Source organism: Castor canadensis, chromosome 1 (genome assembly GCF_047511655.1).
Source record: "Castor canadensis chromosome 1, mCasCan1.hap1v2, whole genome shotgun sequence".
NCBI lineage: Eukaryota > Metazoa > Chordata > Mammalia > Rodentia > Castoridae > Castor > Castor canadensis.
The window spans coordinates 191,142,240-191,161,404 of record NC_133386.1 but is presented as its reverse complement, the minus strand read 5'-3'; the positions used below and the strand labels follow the sequence as shown (position 1 = coordinate 191,161,404).

The 19,165-nt window shown below is 33.1% G+C and overlaps 1 protein-coding gene across 1 annotated transcript; it reads right to left on the bottom strand.

Moving 5' to 3' along the window:
* Nucleotides 1–16,761: 16,761 nt before the first annotated feature.
* Nucleotides 16,762–17,721, bottom strand: LOC109676617 (olfactory receptor 5L1-like). Its single transcript, XM_020152949.2, has one exon. It carries the CDS (start codon nucleotides 17,719–17,721, stop codon nucleotides 16,762–16,764), a length of 960 nt encoding a protein of 319 aa, XP_020008538.2.
* Between the last annotated feature and the right edge of the window lie 1,444 nt (nucleotides 17,722–19,165).

Here is a 19,165-nt window from a genome sequence, read left to right as displayed (position 1 = left end):
ATTCCCAGGGAATGAAACTTGAAGAGATAAATTCAGAAGACAATGATTCCACAGTGAAGCAGTTTGACTTGCTGGGATTCTCTGACCTTCCAAACCTCCAAGGGTTCCTGTCTGGTATGTTCTCTATCATTTACATCATCATCCTATTTGGAAACACCCTCATAATCATAATAACAAGACTTGATCCTGCACTACAGAAACCCATGTATTTTTTCTTGGCAAATTTTTCTTCCCTGGAAATTTGTTATGTGTCAGTCACTGTCCCCAGGATTCTGGTCAACATGTGGACTCAGAATAGACGCATGACTCTGCTGAACTGTGCCACCTAATTATGCTTTTTCCTCATACTGGCAACCACTGAAAGTTTCCTCCTGGCTGTGATGGCCTATGACCGCTACATGGCCGTCTGTAACCCTCTGCACTATGCTCTCGTCATGAACCCAACAAAGTGTATTCAACTGGCTGCTGGCTCCTGGCTCAGTGGAATCCCAGTCCAGATAGGGCAAACCTGTCAAATATATTCTCTGCATTTTTGTAATTCTAACCAAATTGATCATTTTTTTCTGTGACATTCCTCCTATTATTAAGCTAGCCTGTGGGGACACTTCTGTGCATGAGCTGTCTTTGTGGTATCTATGTTGTTTGCTGGATTACCTTTTATACTGATACTTGCTTCTTACAGCAATATCATTTCCACCATTCTAAGGTTGCCCACAGCCACAGGACAGCGTAAGGCATTCTCCACGTGTTCTTCTCACCTGCTGGTTGTGATTTTATTTTATGGATCAGCAACTATTACCTACTTAAGACCAAAATCAAGTCATTCTGTAGGAACTGACAGATTGCTGTCTCTTTTCTACACAATTGTGACTCCCACGTTCAATCCAACGATATATAGTCTTAGGAACAAGGATGTGACTGCAGGTTTGAGAAAATTATTACTTAAAAAATAGTGACATGTTTACATGGAATTGTGTCATTTGGTATATATACAATGATCAGAGAAGATTTCAACTTTCTACATTTCATTTTGACATGGTAATCAATTCTAAATTATTATGTATCTTTTTATATTTAAATATTGGCCTGAAATTTACTCTGTTTGGCTAGGCAAATTCATCTAACCACAATTATGTATACTTATGAATAAAATTTCTGTAGTTTGCCTGTAAATAGATGGGTAGAATTCAAAATGTTTTGCCTTTTGATTTAAATTTAATTGAAACTTTGCAATCTAAATTTAGTAAATATATTTGATGACATTCTTCTTTGACTTTATAATATATAAAATAGAAATTGCCAATATTGGTTAAGTAATAAATATTTGTTGAACAAACATTGGGTTACAAAGGAATGGCAAAATCTAATGATTTTTTTCTCTTTGGTAAACATTGGATTATGTTTATTTCACTGATTGTGCACTGTGTAGAATGTTTACATAATAGTATTCAAAAAGATTTAAATGTGCATGTAACTCTCTTCGTAGTAACTTCTTATGATAGCTCATGGCAAACAGCACACTCCTACATTGCTCAAATATTTTTATTTTGTATAGATTTTGTTCTGTTTTTGCTAATATAGTTTAAATGATTTTACTCCTAAATATTTCCTCTCTTTTTTAACTCAAATTGAAGCAGCTACTTGGATAAAAAGTCATATTTATAAAAGAATATTGTGGACCAAATGCAACCATAATTTAAGCTATTTCTGGACTGCCTGAATTCCACACAGTTGCAGTGAATTAGCTTATCTAACCTTTCATTCTTTTACTTTTTCTAAAGTGTTTAAGATTACAATTTGTGAATTAGCATTATCAAGGAAATTGAGGATCAATAAAAAGAGCCATAAATGACTGTACATCCATCCAACATTATGCTATCAAATCAGTATCTCATCCTAAGGAATATGCTTTGGTTCATCTAGAAATTATTCCATATTGTAGCTTTGGGTAAGATTTTAAAATATTGTCTGAGACAATGTTATCTGGTGTTCTGTGCACACTTACATTTCTCCTTTGCCAATGGTTTTCATTCATCTGCCATTCACTGCATAATATGTCATATTTCTTTATATATATTTATGCATTATATTCATGAGCACATATACAAATCATTTGTTATTTAGTGTTCTATATGTTTCAAGAATTTGAATATGGTGTGTGAAAAAGACCACACTAATGATAACTTTAAAAATAAGCAGTTTGTCTATGGTGGAAAAGGTTTTGTCTTTTATTATCTGAACTTTAGTAAAGCATGAATAACAATTGCATGGGTATAGTGGTGTCCTCCGAGGAATTCAGATAACTGAATTAGTCTTCCTTTAAATAAAGTACTAAGTAGTTATGCATATTTTAACTACTTTTTCCATAACATTTACATTTAGTAGATTGGTGATATGTTCTCCTTATTAACGCACAAGTTTATACGGTGAAATGTCCACTTAGGATGGAAAAAAGGAATAGTTTAAAAAGTCATGTTAGGGAAAAAATTAGATATAATCTGTTTTGGATATAGTTCCCAGAGGAATATCTAGATCTATGTCTTTTATACTTAAATTCATTAAGATAATTATACAATTTTTTTTACCTAAAATAATAGCAATCTTTCTTATTGTTTTTCCATGTATTCATATGAAGAAGAACGAAATGTTATCATTCACTGGTAAATGGATGGAATTGGAGAACATCATTCTGAGTGAGGTTAGTCTGGCCCAAAAGACCAAAAATCGTATGTTCTCCCTCATATGTGGACATTAGATCAAGGGCAAACACAACAAGGGGATTGGACTTTGAGCACATGATAAAAGAGAGAGCACACAAGGGAGGGGTGAGGATAGGTAAGACACCTAAAAAATTAGCTTTCATTTGTTGCCCTTAACGCAGAGAAACTAAAACAGATACCTTAAAAGCAACTGAGGCCAATAGGAAAAGGGGACCAGGAACTAGAGAAAAGGTTAGATCGAAAAGAATTAACCTAGAAGGTAACACACACACATAGGAAATCAATGTGAGTCAATGCCCTGTATAGCTATCCTTATCTCAACCAGCAAAAACCCTTGTTCCTTCCTATTATTGCTTATACTCTCTCTACAACAAAATTAGAAATAAGGTCAAAATAGTTTCTGCTGGGTATTGAGGGGCTGGGGGGGAGAGAAAGGGGCCGGAGTGGGTGGTAAGGGAGGGGGTGGGGACAGGGGGGAGAAATGACCCAAGCCTTGTATGCACATATGAATAATAAAAGAAAAAAAATATGTGTATACATTGTTTGGGCCACCTCTCCCCTTGTCCCCTCCACCCCCACACTTCCAGCCAAAACCTGTCCTGCCCTCTTGTTCTTCAACTCTGTTGAAGAGAAAACATAAGAGACAATAAGAAATACTAGCATTTTTGCTAGTTTGACATAAAGACAGCTATACAGAAAGATTCCTAGTATTGCTTCCATGCACATGTGAATTACAACCCACATTGTTTCATCTCTACCAGACCTCTTCACTACGTCCTGTCACCTTCCTATAGTGCCCTCTGCCAGTTTAGAATTACTGTATTCATTCCTCTACAGTGAGCACATCAACCACATTCAAGTTTTAGGTTTCTTCCCTTTCCTTATTCTTCCCATGCATGTTGTCCCCTTAGTGTGTGACCCATGTCCAATAATATTACTAGGAAAGAAACATTGTACAATATCAATTGCCTGTCCAAGGAAACTTACTAGTTCACATGGGGAGATTATTTACCATTCCATAAATATTATGCTTTGGATCTGATTTGTCATCCAAAGGTCATGGACTGAAGGCTTGGACACCAAAATGTTATATTATTGGTGCAACCTTCCTGAGGTGACAACTGGTAGAAAGAAGCCAGACAAGTTGAACTGCCTCTAATGCTACATATACCCAACACTGTGATGTTCTCTTACCACTCTCATAAAAGCAGCAGAGACAGCTGACTGAATTGGAACCATTGAAAGTGTGAGTCAAAATAAACATTTCCCCCTTTTAAAATATTTATTTCAAATATTTTGTAACAACAATGAAAAGTTGGTTTACATACTAAGGCAATGAGTATAGCTCTACAAATGTGTGCAATTCTCCTGGGAAGCTATTCTTTGAAGTTAATATGTTAAAGTCGTAAGTTAACATGAACACAGAATTTGTTTTACTGAAGTGACTTATCCAGCAACCCATAGGTTGCTATCTAATGTCATAAGGAACATCAGTGAATAATTTGTAACTTACAGATCCATCATACAAAGACCGTAAATATCAATCATCACATTTCATTGCTACATTGCAACAGATAAGGGTCCTCAAAATGCCCAGCTCCTCCTAATCCCTGGAAGCTCTACATAGGCCATTTTATATGACAAAGGGATTTTGTTATATGATTAAAGTTTTAAATCTTAAGGTAGACTATTCAGGAAGGTCTATTCTTATCAGAAAAAAGAGTTACAGATTAGATATAAATAGAAGCATAGAAAATACTCTGCCCCCCGTTACTGGCTGTGATTATATAATTTGTGTGTTAACATGCCTTTCTATAGCTAGACAGACATTTTGTCAACATTGTGGTAACACCTGTGAGGATGGTTTGGAAAACACCAACATTTAAGTTGACAAACTGAGCAAAACACTTTACTGTTGCTGATGTGGGAGACTCTTGTTCAGTCAGTTGAAAGCCTGCATAGAACAAGGAGTCTGAACCTCCCCTGAGTAGAGAAAACTTGCCTGTTTGACTACCTATAAACCAGAACACCAGCTTTGTTTTTGTCTTCAGATTTGAGCTGAGAAATGAGCTTCTCCTGGTCCTCATGCTGAACTTTTGAACAGGTCTTATGATTTTCAAACTCCACAATAAGATAAAGGATAAAACTAATTTGCTAAGAACCCCTATAAATCTTGTTTTGTGTGTGTGTGTATATATATATATATATATATATATATATATATATATATACACACATATATATATATACATATATTTTTTGCATATATGTGTACATTATTTTATAAAGCATATTTAAGCCTAAGTAAGTGTCTCTTGATTAGTGTGAATTTACCATCACCTTAAGGATCTTTGGCATATGTTACTTTTCTACAAGTCTTTCCATGTTTTTAAAATCACCAACATTCCCAACTTATGTAGGAAATTCCATTCAGCTCATTCTTCAGTTTGTCTAAAGTAGCTTAACCATTTTCAATATTGATAAAAATAAGTTGCATTCTTTGACATCTATGTGGCTTTTGAAAGCATTTAAATATCAATAGTTACAATTTTAAATATTTGAACTATTTTCTTTCTTTTTTTTTTTTTTGGTACTAGAATTTGAACTCCGGGACTCAGGCTTGCTAGGTAGGTCCTGTTAATGCTTGAGCCACTCCACCAGCCCATGTTTGAACTATTTTCAAAGAATTCATTATCTGTAGTACTGTGTAGAACTTCAAAAGTCAATAAAAACTACTCTAATAACATGACAGTTCAGAAGTACACACTGAAGTCAACAGTAATATTGTTTCTAATATGATAATTAATGTGTTTCTGGAAAAACCATTCAATGACAATAAGCCTGGTGACTGTTTTTTAGGTATCTCAGAAACAATCATGTTTAAGACACTTCTATTTCTCTTATGGATAAAGACACTGACCATTTTTTTCATGTATTTATTGACCATCTGAATTTCTCCATTTGGAAAATGTCTGTTAAAGTCATTTGCTTATTTACTTATTGGATTATTTATTCTTTTTTAAATACTTTATATATTCTGGATATTAATTTCCTGACTGATGAGTAGGTTCCAAACATATTTTCCTTTCCATAGTGTATGTCTTCTCTCTGTGAATTGTTTTCTTTGCTGTGTGCAAGTTTTTTGGATTTGCACAACCCTATTGGTCAATTTCTGCTATTATGGCATGGAAGGAAAATGGATGAAAATGGTGGCCAAATTATAAGTGAAGTAAACTAGACTAAGAAAGACAAGATCAAATATTTTCTGTCATGTGTGGAATAGAAGCAAAAAACCATGAATGCAGATGAGATAAAGTCATTTTATAAGACTTTGTAATGATCTACAATAAGACCAAGGGAATTAGAAGAGTACCAGTAGAAAGCATTAGAGGTACATTTGTTGGTAATGTAAAGGTGTAAATACCATCAAAGTACCTTATGAAATGCATGAAACTGTCATAATGACAGTTTCATAAGTACCTTATGTAAGTGCATACAAAACTGCTATTTTGTATAACTAATATGCAGAAGAAATCCTTGATTATCAGTAGTAGAATTAAAATACGTGTAAGCTCTGTTAGTTATTGTGAACATTATGAACCTCAGCAAGTATAAAATCACCGTTGCCAAGATAAATCTAATATGATTTTTAGGTACAACATTGCTTTTGTAGATCTGAGAGGAAAACCCACTGACTTGTATTAAAATTGGTGGGGAATACATTTGTCACACAGTATTGAATCCACAAGGTAATTAATCCATACCGTATCACTCTTTCTGAAATAGCTTCTAAAACAACTTCATTTTAAAGGTTTATGTCACTGCAAGTAAATTAAATCATGCCTGCCTACCAAATAATTTATTTTCTACACAAAGGGTTTTTTTTGGATGATTGATAATAATTTAGTGGATCACAATATTTTGACTGATCTTTTGCCAGTTCTATTTAAGGCAAAAGTGTAAGATTTCCTGTTCTTCTGTCCTGTTTCTACCCTCCTACTTTTATTCTCTATTCCACATGTCTCTAAGTGGCATTCTTATTCTCTCAGAATGAATGATCAACATAAACTCCCAAGAGTCCACAGTCTGGTTTTCCAGTATGTGTAAGATCCATTTATTCCTCTCAATAACTTCAGACCCTCAGCCTGACTCAGAATGGCCACAGTGTCCATTTTCTAACATCTCTCATGTTTATTTTCATGAACTTTATCTTTGGACATACCTGAGTTTTGTCCACACATGTCAAGAACCAGTTGAATTGCCTTTTGGTATTATCTAATATTCTCATGCAAAATATGTGGTTATTAACAAGAGTCTACCTTATAGAGAGTGAATAAATCGTGAGGCTTTGGAGTCAGGATCTTGGATCCTAATTCTCTATTCCTTGCAAAAAGTCAATATTAATTAATTAAATATTTTCATGACAAGTAAAGTTAGAGATGTAAACCTTAGGCACAACTGAATAAAAATGACACTATTTTTTTCCTGTTTAGTTTTACAAGGATAAAGCTCAGTCATAGTCAGATTGTATTCAAGTGACCTTTCCCCAGTAAAATATAGACATCTAAACTGAGCACAATGGAAATTGCCTATATTTTCAGAGGCCAAGACAGGAAGATTGAAAACTTAAGATCGGATTTGGAAACATAGTGGGAACCCATCTCAAAAAAGTGAAGTAAGCCCACCTTATTTGTAAATGAACTACATGCAAGTTTGACCAAATCTGATAAAATGATAAATCAATACAAACTAAATTTCAAAAACAAAATACTTAAATTCTTGTGGACACTTTACATACCTCAAGTTGATGCAGGGATGCACTCAGTCCTGCTTTACTGTCAGTTGTGTTTAAAATGTTGCAAGATCTATTAAATGTTTTAGTTGTGTGAAAATGTGACCTCTCCAGAAAGCAAATGGTGCCCTCAAAGCAAAGTAAAAGATTAACATTCTTTTTTTTTTCTTTTATTCATAAGTGCATGCAATGTTTGGGTCATTTCTCCCCCCTTCCCCCCTGCCCCTTCCCTTATCTACCCCACCCCCTCCCTCTCCCCCCATCCCCTTGCTACCAGACAGAAACTATTTTGCCCTTATCTCTAATTTTATTGAAGAGAGAGTATAAGCAATAATAGGAAGGAACAGTGTTTTTACTAGTTGAGATAAGGATAGCTACACAGGGAGTTGACTCGTATTGCTTTCCTGTACATGTGTGTTACCTTCTAAATTAATTCTTCTTCAACTAACCTTTTCTCTAGTTCCTGGTCCCCTTCTCCTATTGGCCTCTGTCACTTTAAAGTATCTGCATTAGTTTCTCTGCATTGAGGGCAACAAATGCTATCTAGTTTTTTGGGTGTCTTACTTATCCTCATACCTCCCTTGTATCATTCTTAATTTAAGTGATATAATAAGAAATTTAGATTTGTTGAAAGGTAGTCATGTCTTTAGTGGAAGTTGAATGACATTATGGGAAAAATGAATCAACGACCTGCAGTAAAATACTGAAATCTAGACAGAATGAGAATTCTTGTTTTTTCCTCTATGGAAGTCATCTTGGTACCCATAGATTACAAGGGTCTAGTGTTTGTGCAGAGGTGTATGGATAGATGATAGTTGATGATAATTATGAAGATAAATAGGTAGGTAGATAGATAAATGATAATAGATGAATACTTAGGTAGGTAGACTGATACAAGTTGTTTATGAAATAAAGAAATTGTATCTCATAGAGTTTTCATTATAGCACTGTATTATGTGAATGCTTGTGAATTCTAAAAATATTTATCTAAGTCTAAAAATGACATTTGATTTTATGACAGGAAGTTCTTCTGTGATTAGATAAGCAATATTGAATTTGGCTTCTCACTTATTCTGGTAGGCTTTGCAGAACTATTTGCTTTGTAAATTTATATAAATTTTATATACAGCACTTATTTAATGGAGCACAGAGTGTATATGTAGTTTTCACCATATTCCTTCTGTTTTGCTTATTAGTTCCATGAGTAACACTCATAGATTTTCAGATGCAGAACAAAAAGATTCTTGATTCTGAATTTTTAACCCTTGTGATTTGAATTTGTCTTTAATTTATTATTTTGATATCACGCTTTTGTCATGGGTATTTTCTATAATGGTTACTGAAAGAAATTAAATGTTTGATAATTAACTTTAAAAGAATTTCATTCTGCCTCAGCAAGAAGGGAAAATTATATATGAAAGTTTTTCTTCTGATGAAAATAAAATTTTATTTATTTATTTTATACTAATAATTACCTTAGATTTTAAATTTATTTAAAAATATTTTAAAATAAGAAAGAAGTGCATAGATGTTAATAATAGCACTCCCTAGAACACTACTGTTTCTGGGATTATGGCTGTTGTCATTCACTCTTATAGTAGTTGTGCATTTTCTTTTTTAAAAAAATTTTTATTAGCATATTATTGCTGTACTGAGGATATATTGTGACACTTACAAAAGTGCTTGCACTATATCTTAAGTTAAATTCCCTCCCTCCAACATTCTCCTTTTTCTCCCACTCTCTATTATTAGAATAGTATCAACAGGTCTCATTTTTCCATTTAAAATATGAATGTTTATTACACTTTATTAGCTGCAAGTCATTCACCATTCTAAAAGTGAAGATATAGCTCAGGTTTAAGATCAGTATTACTATCTTCATTAATATAATTTTGCTTTTCTAAGGACTGGTAATGAAAACCAACTTTTCCATCAACACAAACCTGATCTCACTATTGATGCATCTTAGGAATATTTTTCAATTATTTTTAAAAATATAAATTTTATTGTATTCATTGTAATAATATAGTATGATGATCTGAGAGCCTATACATGTGGAACATTTTTATGTACATTTTGAAAATGTGTAGGTCTTCTTTTAAGAAATGTCAACTTCTATACCCTTTTTGTAGAAATTGAGTTTTAAATTGCTTTCTTTTTCTGTTGCATTATTTTGGTGCTATAGTAAGAAAAAATTCTGGTATTCTACTGTAAGATAAGGTGAGTGTGGTGAATAATATATTAACTAGAGTTAAGAAGTAGAGGAACTGTTAATAAGTATATGAAATGATTCCAATATTGCACCATGAAGAAATGATAAACGTGAAGTTAATGCTAATTCTCCTGATATGGTCTTTAAATGATGCACACATTATCAGTACACCACAATATATATCACAAATTTGTGTATTTTTTGCCAAGTAAAATAAAATTTAAAAAATTGCAAGGAGAAGCTCTATGGCAAATTCCAAGCTTGTGCTGAAATTCTCTATGCAGTCACTTCTACTAAATTCTTTTTTTTCCCTCCTTCTCTTTCTCAGCTCTGATTAAATGTCTGTCTTTGTGATTCAGAAATCATTCTCCCCAAAAGACATTATTCTGTATTATGCTGGATTTATTGTACTATTACTTCCAATATGAGACTTAGAACACTCCTTGCTCAAAGACATGTTTTATTTTTACTTTTCATTCCATTATTTACATCATGACTGAGTGACCTGAAAAGAAGTAAATATGAAAAATCCCATGTAGTACTATCTTAAATATCTGCTAGATATCAAGTTATGAATAACGAAAAGTATGCTATATATTTGAGCATATATTTCATAGCTTAAAAAAGTAAAATATAATTGTGAATTTTAAGGCAATGAATCTTCAAATGTGTATGATTTAAATACATGTGAATTGTAGAATATTTATTTTGGTACTTTTCTGATGGTAATTTAACTCTTCTTGCATAACATTTGTGATGTCAAAATAGTAAAGAATTTTTTTTTGAGAAAATGTAGTTATACCCATAGACTTGAAGGACAATACACACAATTTCTGAAACTTAATTTCCATTAAAATTGTACCAGATAAAAGACATTAAATGTCTTAGGTTTTCCAGCAGTTATTGTAAAATGTTGTGTAAAAACAATTCAGAATGGCAGAAAAGCCCTAGATGATCTTTTTCTTTTGAAAGTGGCATTTTTTGGTATTGTTATAAGTTATCATAAAGTATGGATTTTAGAATAAAATGTATGTGATGGAAAGCTTCTTTAGTAGAACATGTTATAGCATTTCTACTCATACCATATATACTCAATGTATCCATTCATTTTTATTCATCTTTCTTATAAGCAGTGGTATGACAGAAAGAATTCTTTGAAATTTTGTTAAATTTTAGACCAATTTGAGAGGCAAAGTATTCCTGATCATTTGCAATACATAACCATGCCATCTCCCTTTCTACACACCATGACAGATATATCAAGGAAAGATGATTTGATAACACACACAGTAAGTGAAGAAAATTTAACCACAGTATAACATCTTAAGTGAAAATATATATGTCTAGATGTGGAAGAAACAATTGATTAATTGTAGCCTTCATCTCTCTGAATTTGTTCACTTAAATCTTGAAAATCATACACTGGGAGTATTGCTTAGAAGATTAATGATTTAAGTAGAAATTTAAGGGGAGAAATGACCCATACAATGTATTCACATGTGAATAAATGAATAAAAAATAAGTAGAAATTTAGGCAGATAGACTGAACTGACCCATACATCTTGGGATTCTGTAGGAACCTTAAAGAAATTGAATTTCATCCATTCTAGCCTATCCTCCTCAATTATCACAAAACCCTTTCACAACTTATATCTCTATATTCATACTTTTTTCCTACATCCAAATCCCCTCTCTCTAATACAGAGGCTCATGTCAGATTATCTGTAAATTCTCATCCATATTTTTCTCCATTTATCTAGAGTCATGTATAATTATTATTGAAAAAAACTACAGAAAGGACTGATTTGGCCTAAAATGGGAATGACAATACTATAAAGTATGTGAGTTTTGAAAAATCCAATACTTCAAAATAGGCCTTTTTTGTCTGGCCTTCCATTCTACATTCAGTCTTTAATAGGACATAGGAGTGGCTTCATAACTATTTTAGTGTTCAGGTAAACAAAAATTAAAGATTTAGAGAAGATTTATGTCTCTCCTAAAGGAAGACTAAAGTGGAACTGACTGACTTTGGCAATTAAAAGTATTAGTGTCTGTATACAACAATTATTGCTTTAACTAACTCAAATTGACTGATCAACAGATTATTAGATAATTTTTTGAAATATTATGGTGGAATAAAATGAAATTCAAAAAATCTATTTAGTGACTAGAATTAGAAGATCATGAAATTCAAAATGTCAAAGAAAAGAAAATAATGAATGAATTCAATAACTGATATTTACTACAATTTGTTTGCCTTTGTATTCAGTGTAAATTCTAACATCCAAAACCAGACAACCACTATCTCATTAAAGCCTTAATACAACAAATATGTTTACACTCTACATATTTTGTTCCAGGTAATGTTCTTTGTAAAAAAACAGAAAAGAAGAATAATTTGAAATGGGCATTGAGACATTTTCTAGTACAATAACTGAGAGAGTGATGGCAAAACATCCTGAGCGATTACATGGAGATTGGAACTCCCATATCATAATTGGAGAGTTGAGTATGAGACTTGGAGGAGTGTATTGCTTGATAAAAACAAAAAGGCTGGAAATATGCATAAGGAGTGTGTCTTTATGAGTATGATGGGTACAAGTGTATCATAATCCACTATATGTTCATGGCTATTCATATTTATAATCCACATTAAGTAACTTGAACATTTTTAATTTCTAAATTGGTGTATTAGATTTATTTTAATAGATTATAGCAGAATAAATTTGTGATGCTTTCTTTATAGAAGTATAATTATTTATGATTTAATTAAAAAATCTGGACCTAGATCTATCAAGAAAATACCTGGGAATTCAAAAAATGTTTATCAACTTTCTATTTATCTATATTTGTTATGCTGTCTTCTTTGTTGATTTAAATCTCAGGCAAACCCACTTCTTGGCAAAGAGAGCTATGAACAATTGTGAGCATCTGTTTGGTCAGAAGATTAGCTGAAACTAATCTTCCCAATAAATCTAGAATAATCCCACAGTTGAGAAACAAATTCACTGGTGTCTATGCCAAAATAATTCACTAGGTCTCAGGATGAGCAGCTGCTAAATATCATCTGTGCAAAAAAAGAGATCTACCAAGAACTAGAGATATTGGGCCTCTACAAGAACTCTAAGTAAGTATTAGTAAGAGGGTGAGAAATTTAGCTCAATTTCTATAGCTTGTAAGTTAAGGCATTGATCATAATATATATGTAAAATACACCTTGATGTGGTTGGTTTTCAGACATGTCAGAGAAATAATCAGAGTACCTCAATAACCTATGAAATTACATTGGGAAGAAAGAAAAAAACCTTAATATTATTGACATGTAACTTATGAAATCATATTGAGAAGAAGGAAAAATGTAATATTATTATTTCATGTAAAGCTTGTTATAATGAATTCAACAAAGCATGACAGTCCATCCTTGTATACAAATGATTGTATTGTAGTAGGATATGGAAAGCAACAGTTATCCTCACAACAAAAGAAGTATTGGGAGTCTGAAGTCAAGAAATGCAAGGTCTCTGACCTGGACATTGGAAATTCTGTAGAGAGATCCAAGTAGTAACTGGCTAAAATGTGTGTAAGTAGCCAAAAAGCTTTCTTAAATAGAGGGGATTTTAATATTGAAATCTAGTCTCTTTACAGAAGATTCCCTACTTTGTAGATTGATGATCTACAGACCAATGACTAACAAATGGGAAGGACTTTACACTTGAGAGGAGATTTGACCATGTTTGGTGTCATTGTTTGCATATACAAATGTGTGTGATGATGTGCACTGATACTGAATGGATAGAGAGCATGGATTTGTATAAACTTCCCTTAAAACTGAGGAGTACCCTCTCCACTGCAGCACAAAAATGACAGGTCCAAAATGTTAGTTTGTGTCAAGGATGAGAAACATTGCTATGGTTGGGGAGCAAAGATAAAAGACTTTTGTTGTCCATTTTAAAATTCTTACCTGTAACAAGGGGATTGGACTATGAGCACATGATAAAAGCGAGAGCACACAAGGTAGGGGTGAGGATAGGTAAGACACCTAAAAAACTAGCTAGCATTTGTTGCCCTTAACGCAGAGAAACTAAAGCAGATACCTTAAAGCAACTGAGGCCAATAGGAAAAGGGGACCAGAAACTAGAGAAAAGGTTAGATCAAAAAGAATTAACCTAGAAGGTAACACCCACACACAGGAAATCAATGTGAGTCAATGCCCTGTATAGCTATCCTTATCTCAACCAGCAAAACCCCTTGTTCCTTCCTATTATTGCTTATACTCTCTCTACAACAAAATTAGAGATAAGGGCAAAATAGTTTCTGCTGGGTATTGAGGGGGGGAGCGGGAGGGGGTGGAGTGGGTGGTAAGGGAGGGGGTGGGGGCAGGGGGGAGAAATGAACCAAGCCTTGTATGCACATATGAATAATAAAAGAAAAATGAAAAATAAAATAAAATAAAATAAAATTCTTACCTGTGATATGTCATATTTTAACCCATTTAAAAAATTGAAAATCAATTGAATGCTGTATTTGCATCATAACAGAACTTAGCCCCATCAGTCAGCTAGTGATTATTACTGAACAACACTGTGATCATAGTTAATGACACTACATTTTATAAATGAAATATACAAGGTGGGTAGATACTAAGGAAAAGAAAATGGTACCAATATTTGTTGATATATACATTTATTATCTTGATTACAGGGAGATTTTGTATCACATTTTATATGTATTTTGTATCATCAAGCTGAATAACTTAAAGGTATATAATTTCAATTTTACCTAAAGTTCTTCTTTTCTGAAAGAGGAATGAATGTTAATTTACAAAACAAAATGCAAAAAATGAGTGGTTCTTAGTGATAGGATTAAGTGGTTCTTAGTGCTAGGATTAATGTAATCTTTTAAAATAGAGAAAAAATGACTTTTTGACCTGAACTTTTTGTGTGTTATTGGGGTTTGAACCCTGAGCATCACACACCCTAGGCAAGTGCTCTACCATTTGAATATGCCCGAGACTTTTTGCTTTTTTTCGTTAACTTGTCTACCTATGCTGGCTGCAAACACTTCAGGCTCCTGCCTCTACCTACAAGTACCTAGTATCACAGGGATGTGCTGCCATGTTCGTCTTTGAAATACCTCTTTTTAGTAACCATTAAAAGTGCCTTTTTTAAGGACTCTGAAAATTCATATTTAAAAAATCATTGTTTTTTAGGATTGAATCTGACTTAATATCTCTTCCACACATTATTACCATATAAAATGAAAAGGAAAAGTTAATCAATTGGGACTACAGAAACAAGAATAGAGATGAATTCCAAAATAAAGTGTTTTTCTTTTTGTAAAAATAAAAGAGTGCATTTTAAATGCATGTTCTAGCAAACATTATTTTGTTATTATTTGTTATTAAATTATTATGTTGTTGTTGTTCAGGCCCCATCGGTGCCTGACACTTATCAGCAGTTTATATTTAAGAGAAGTGAAGTTGAGTTTAGTCATCTTTCCCAGTCATTCACAACACGAACACAGGTGTTTAAGCTCATGTAACCATTCTTTCCAATTCACTAAAGCAATGATGATTTAGTTGTTACATTTAAACAAGTGAGTCAGAAAAATAAATATCAGATCACAAATGAAACCATGAGAGAGACAAAAGAAATGAAGGGTTAATGTAGAAACAGAGAAACAAATTATTACTCGTCCATTAAAAAGGGTGTGTTAAGCTTGAAAACTGACTAAAGATGCATCACAATATCTGCAATGTGTAAATGTTTCCTTATTTGGAAAATATTTGTTCACCTTTGAGATTAAAATAAGGATCTTGACATAAGAGGACTATCCTGGATTATCTGCTGTGTTTGGCTGAGATTATAAATGGCACTGAAAGACATTTGTTCACCTGTAGGAGGTAATCAGAAGGTTGTTTTTATGTACAGATACATGTGTGTACATACATGTGAGAATATGTTATAAAATAGAGCATATAGAGTTCTGAATGTCTTAGCTGTGATGAGTGAAGTGACAGGACTAAAAAATCAGGGAATGTCATAGTCACCAGCAGCTGGTGGAGGCAAGGAATGGATTCTCCCTTATAAACTCTTGAGAGATTGGCACAGTAAACGGACTTCAGAGCTCTGTCCTCCAGAAATATAAGGGAATAAAAAGTTCAATAATTTTAAGTCAAAGATATTCTGGTAATTTTTCAGAAATAAATACAATTTGTATGAATACAATAGATTTAGAATATGTAGTGAAAGACTAAAATGATTTCCAATACAGAAAATGAAAAAAACAATCAAGTTTAGGAAGCCTTAAAATGGTAGGACATGAAATATATAACCCATTTTGCTTAATCAAGAATTAAGTAAAATATCTAACAAGTTATAAAAGTAAAATATAACAATAATAACAACTAATTTATTAATCAGTTATCACATACTATGTGTGATGGTAAGAATTTAAGATGCATTATTTAATCTTCATGACTATTTTATAAGAAATGCATAGAATATACTCTATATTGTATATTATAGCTGATGAAGTTTTGAAAGTTTCAAAATTATAATCTTACAGTAGAAAAACTAATAAAACTGAATGAAAATTACAAAAGCTGATATCCAGAAATACATACAAACATACAGACAACCAATGCTGTGTTTTCAGTAAAAAGCATTGACTATAAGGAAAGCTAATATGTATTTCCTATGCTAAAAGTACATTGAGTGAAAATGGTTATGTGCATCAGGTTGGGGAAAAGGCATGATTCTATGCCCAACTTTTAGAAATACATTGTATGACTCTCCCACCAAGAAATGAAATCTAATAGAACCATTTAACAAACCCATTCAAAACAACTAAAAATTTAAAAAGAGAAAAAAATGATTGACTCATTTAAGCTATCAATTATTTGGTAGAACCCAGTGATGTGGGCAACCATAAGTTGTATAATCCTTGGTATCCTAAAACAATTTTCTCTGACATTTGACCCACATTCATCCCAACTCAACTCCCTTGAAAAGTCCTTTATGCAAAGCTGATTCTACCTAGGAAAGTGGCTCCTCAGAATATGATTTAGATCTCCTCATTTTCTTTAGGGCATCTTTCACATCTTTGTTCCTCAGGCTGTAGATGAGGGGATTCATCATGGGAATCACTACAGTGTAAAACACTGTGGCTACTTTGTCAGCATCCCGACTATTGCCTACACTAGGCCTACAATAAATAAAGAGGATTGTTCCATGGAAGACAAAGATGGCTGTGAGGTGGGAGGCACAGGTGGAGAAAGCTTTGTGCCTTCCCTTTGTAGAACGCATCCTCAAGATGGTGATGAGAATAAACAGGTAGGAGGTGAAGATGATCACCATTGTAAGGAACTCATTGATAGTGGGCAAAACAAATGCCATGAGTTTATTAACAGACACATCAGAACAGGCAAGAGAAAAGACAGGTGGTAGATCACAAAAGAAATGATCAACCACATTTGATTTATAGGATGGGATTTCAAGAGCTAAACACAAATGAATCAAAGAATGCACTGTTCCACAGAGATAGCAAACACAAACCAGCTCAATACGAAGCTTTTGGGACATGATGGTCATATAAAGTAGTGGATTACAGATGGCCAAGAAGCGGTCATAGGCCATAACTGCCAACAAAAAGACCTCAGTGACCACAAATGTACAAAAGAAGAAAAATTGCACCATGCACCACAGGAAGGAGATGGCCTTTTCCTTGTGTAACATATCAGCCAACATCTTTGGAACAATTACTGTGGAGTAACAGAAATCTACAAATGACAAGTGGCTAAGGAAGAAGTACATGGGAGTACGAAGCTGAGAGCTGAGATGAATCAGTGCGATCATGCCCAGGTTGGCCAAAACTGTGACTCCGTAGACGAGAAGGAACATGAAGAAGAGGAAGTCTGTCAGCTCAGGGCTGTCTGACAATCCAAGAAGCATGAGCTCTGTCACAGTCGTACAATTTTCACCCGCCTTTGCTACCATGAGTCAGGTTACAAAGAATGATATGTTTGTGTTTCTTTTTTTCTGGGAAGAGAATAAGGAAGAAGATGGGTTTATATTAGTTACAGAAAATATTGCAACTAATATCAAAATATATCACTGACATCAGAATATTATGAGGTTTATAACAAAAACCCAACTGTAAATTTTTTTAAATGCTATATATCTCAGTGGGAGTCATGTATCTAAATTAATTTTTGTGTCCTGAGTAAGCTTAACTGAGTCACAGTGTTGTCTCTGAGCATGCAGTCCTATCATGATTAATACTAGATCTTTTCATGGACATCAAAATAAATTCAATGATTCATTTGAAGCTTCAAAAAATCTACTCCTTTTTCCTGCAACTGTTTTATGCTGTGTCTAAGCACAATGACAGCTACTATTCTATACAATGTACTCTAATTTAGGAATCATTTTAAACATAATTTCTAATACATTAGTTATACAAATATATTTATTTTTCTTTTTTATTCATTTATTCATATGTGCATACATTGCTTGGTCATTTCTCCCCCCTGCCTCTTGTCCCCTCACTCTCCCCTGAAACACCCTCTTTCCTGGAAGAACCTGTTCTTCCCTATGATGTTTGAATTTCCACACACGCACACATCATGTAGTAATTGCATGCATTCACAATTTCTGTATTCTCTGCCCTTCTCTAGTACCCCAGAAGTATCAAATTAATAATAAAAACTTTTGGTTTTTAGTTCATCATATCAGTAATGGTAATTTTCAGCAAGAAATGTGCTGTACAATTTCAAGATTCAGATTTATGACAAATTTTGTAGCAATTTGTGCCTTGGGAAGATTGTTTAAATTTAAATTTATTTGGAGTTAGTAAAAAATTGAAGTTTACAATAAACACTTTAAAAATTTTGCACTTTAAAGGAAATTTACCTAATTAAAGTAAGGATTAAGATTTCTTGTGCATCAAAAAAAGAAATTCTGTTTTTTAGCAGCCTTGTGGTTTAAACTCAGGGCCTCATGCTTACTAGACAGGAGCTTTTACCAGAGCCACTCCACCAGCCCAAGGAGAAGAATTCTTAATATAAATTTTCTATGAAGTTATAGAGGTAACATTTACCTGAACTGTTAATCTAGAAAATGATAAAAGCTAAATTATCTTTCTGTTAATGATGAATTTTATTCTTAATAATATAAGAAATGTTTAATTACATTGAAAGTAGGTTAAGTACTATATGAAATCATATATTGAGTCATTGGTTATGTTTTTAGCAACAAATGAATTCACAACAATTTATTTATGAAAAATGATATCTGCTGAAACTATTCCAGGAATGGGGGAAGAGGGAGTAAAAGGGATGTATTCAACCATGATATATTTAACACAGAAATATCATATTTTTATTTTATCTATACCTTTGGAGAAAATACTTTTTCTACTTTAAAATATATGCAAGTGAAA

What these genes read in the sequence shown, in the direction of transcription:
- LOC109676617 (XM_020152949.2), bottom strand. Translation starts at nt 17,721, where the DNA reads ATGGTAGCAAAGGCGGGTGAAAATTGTACGACTGTGACAGAGCTCATG.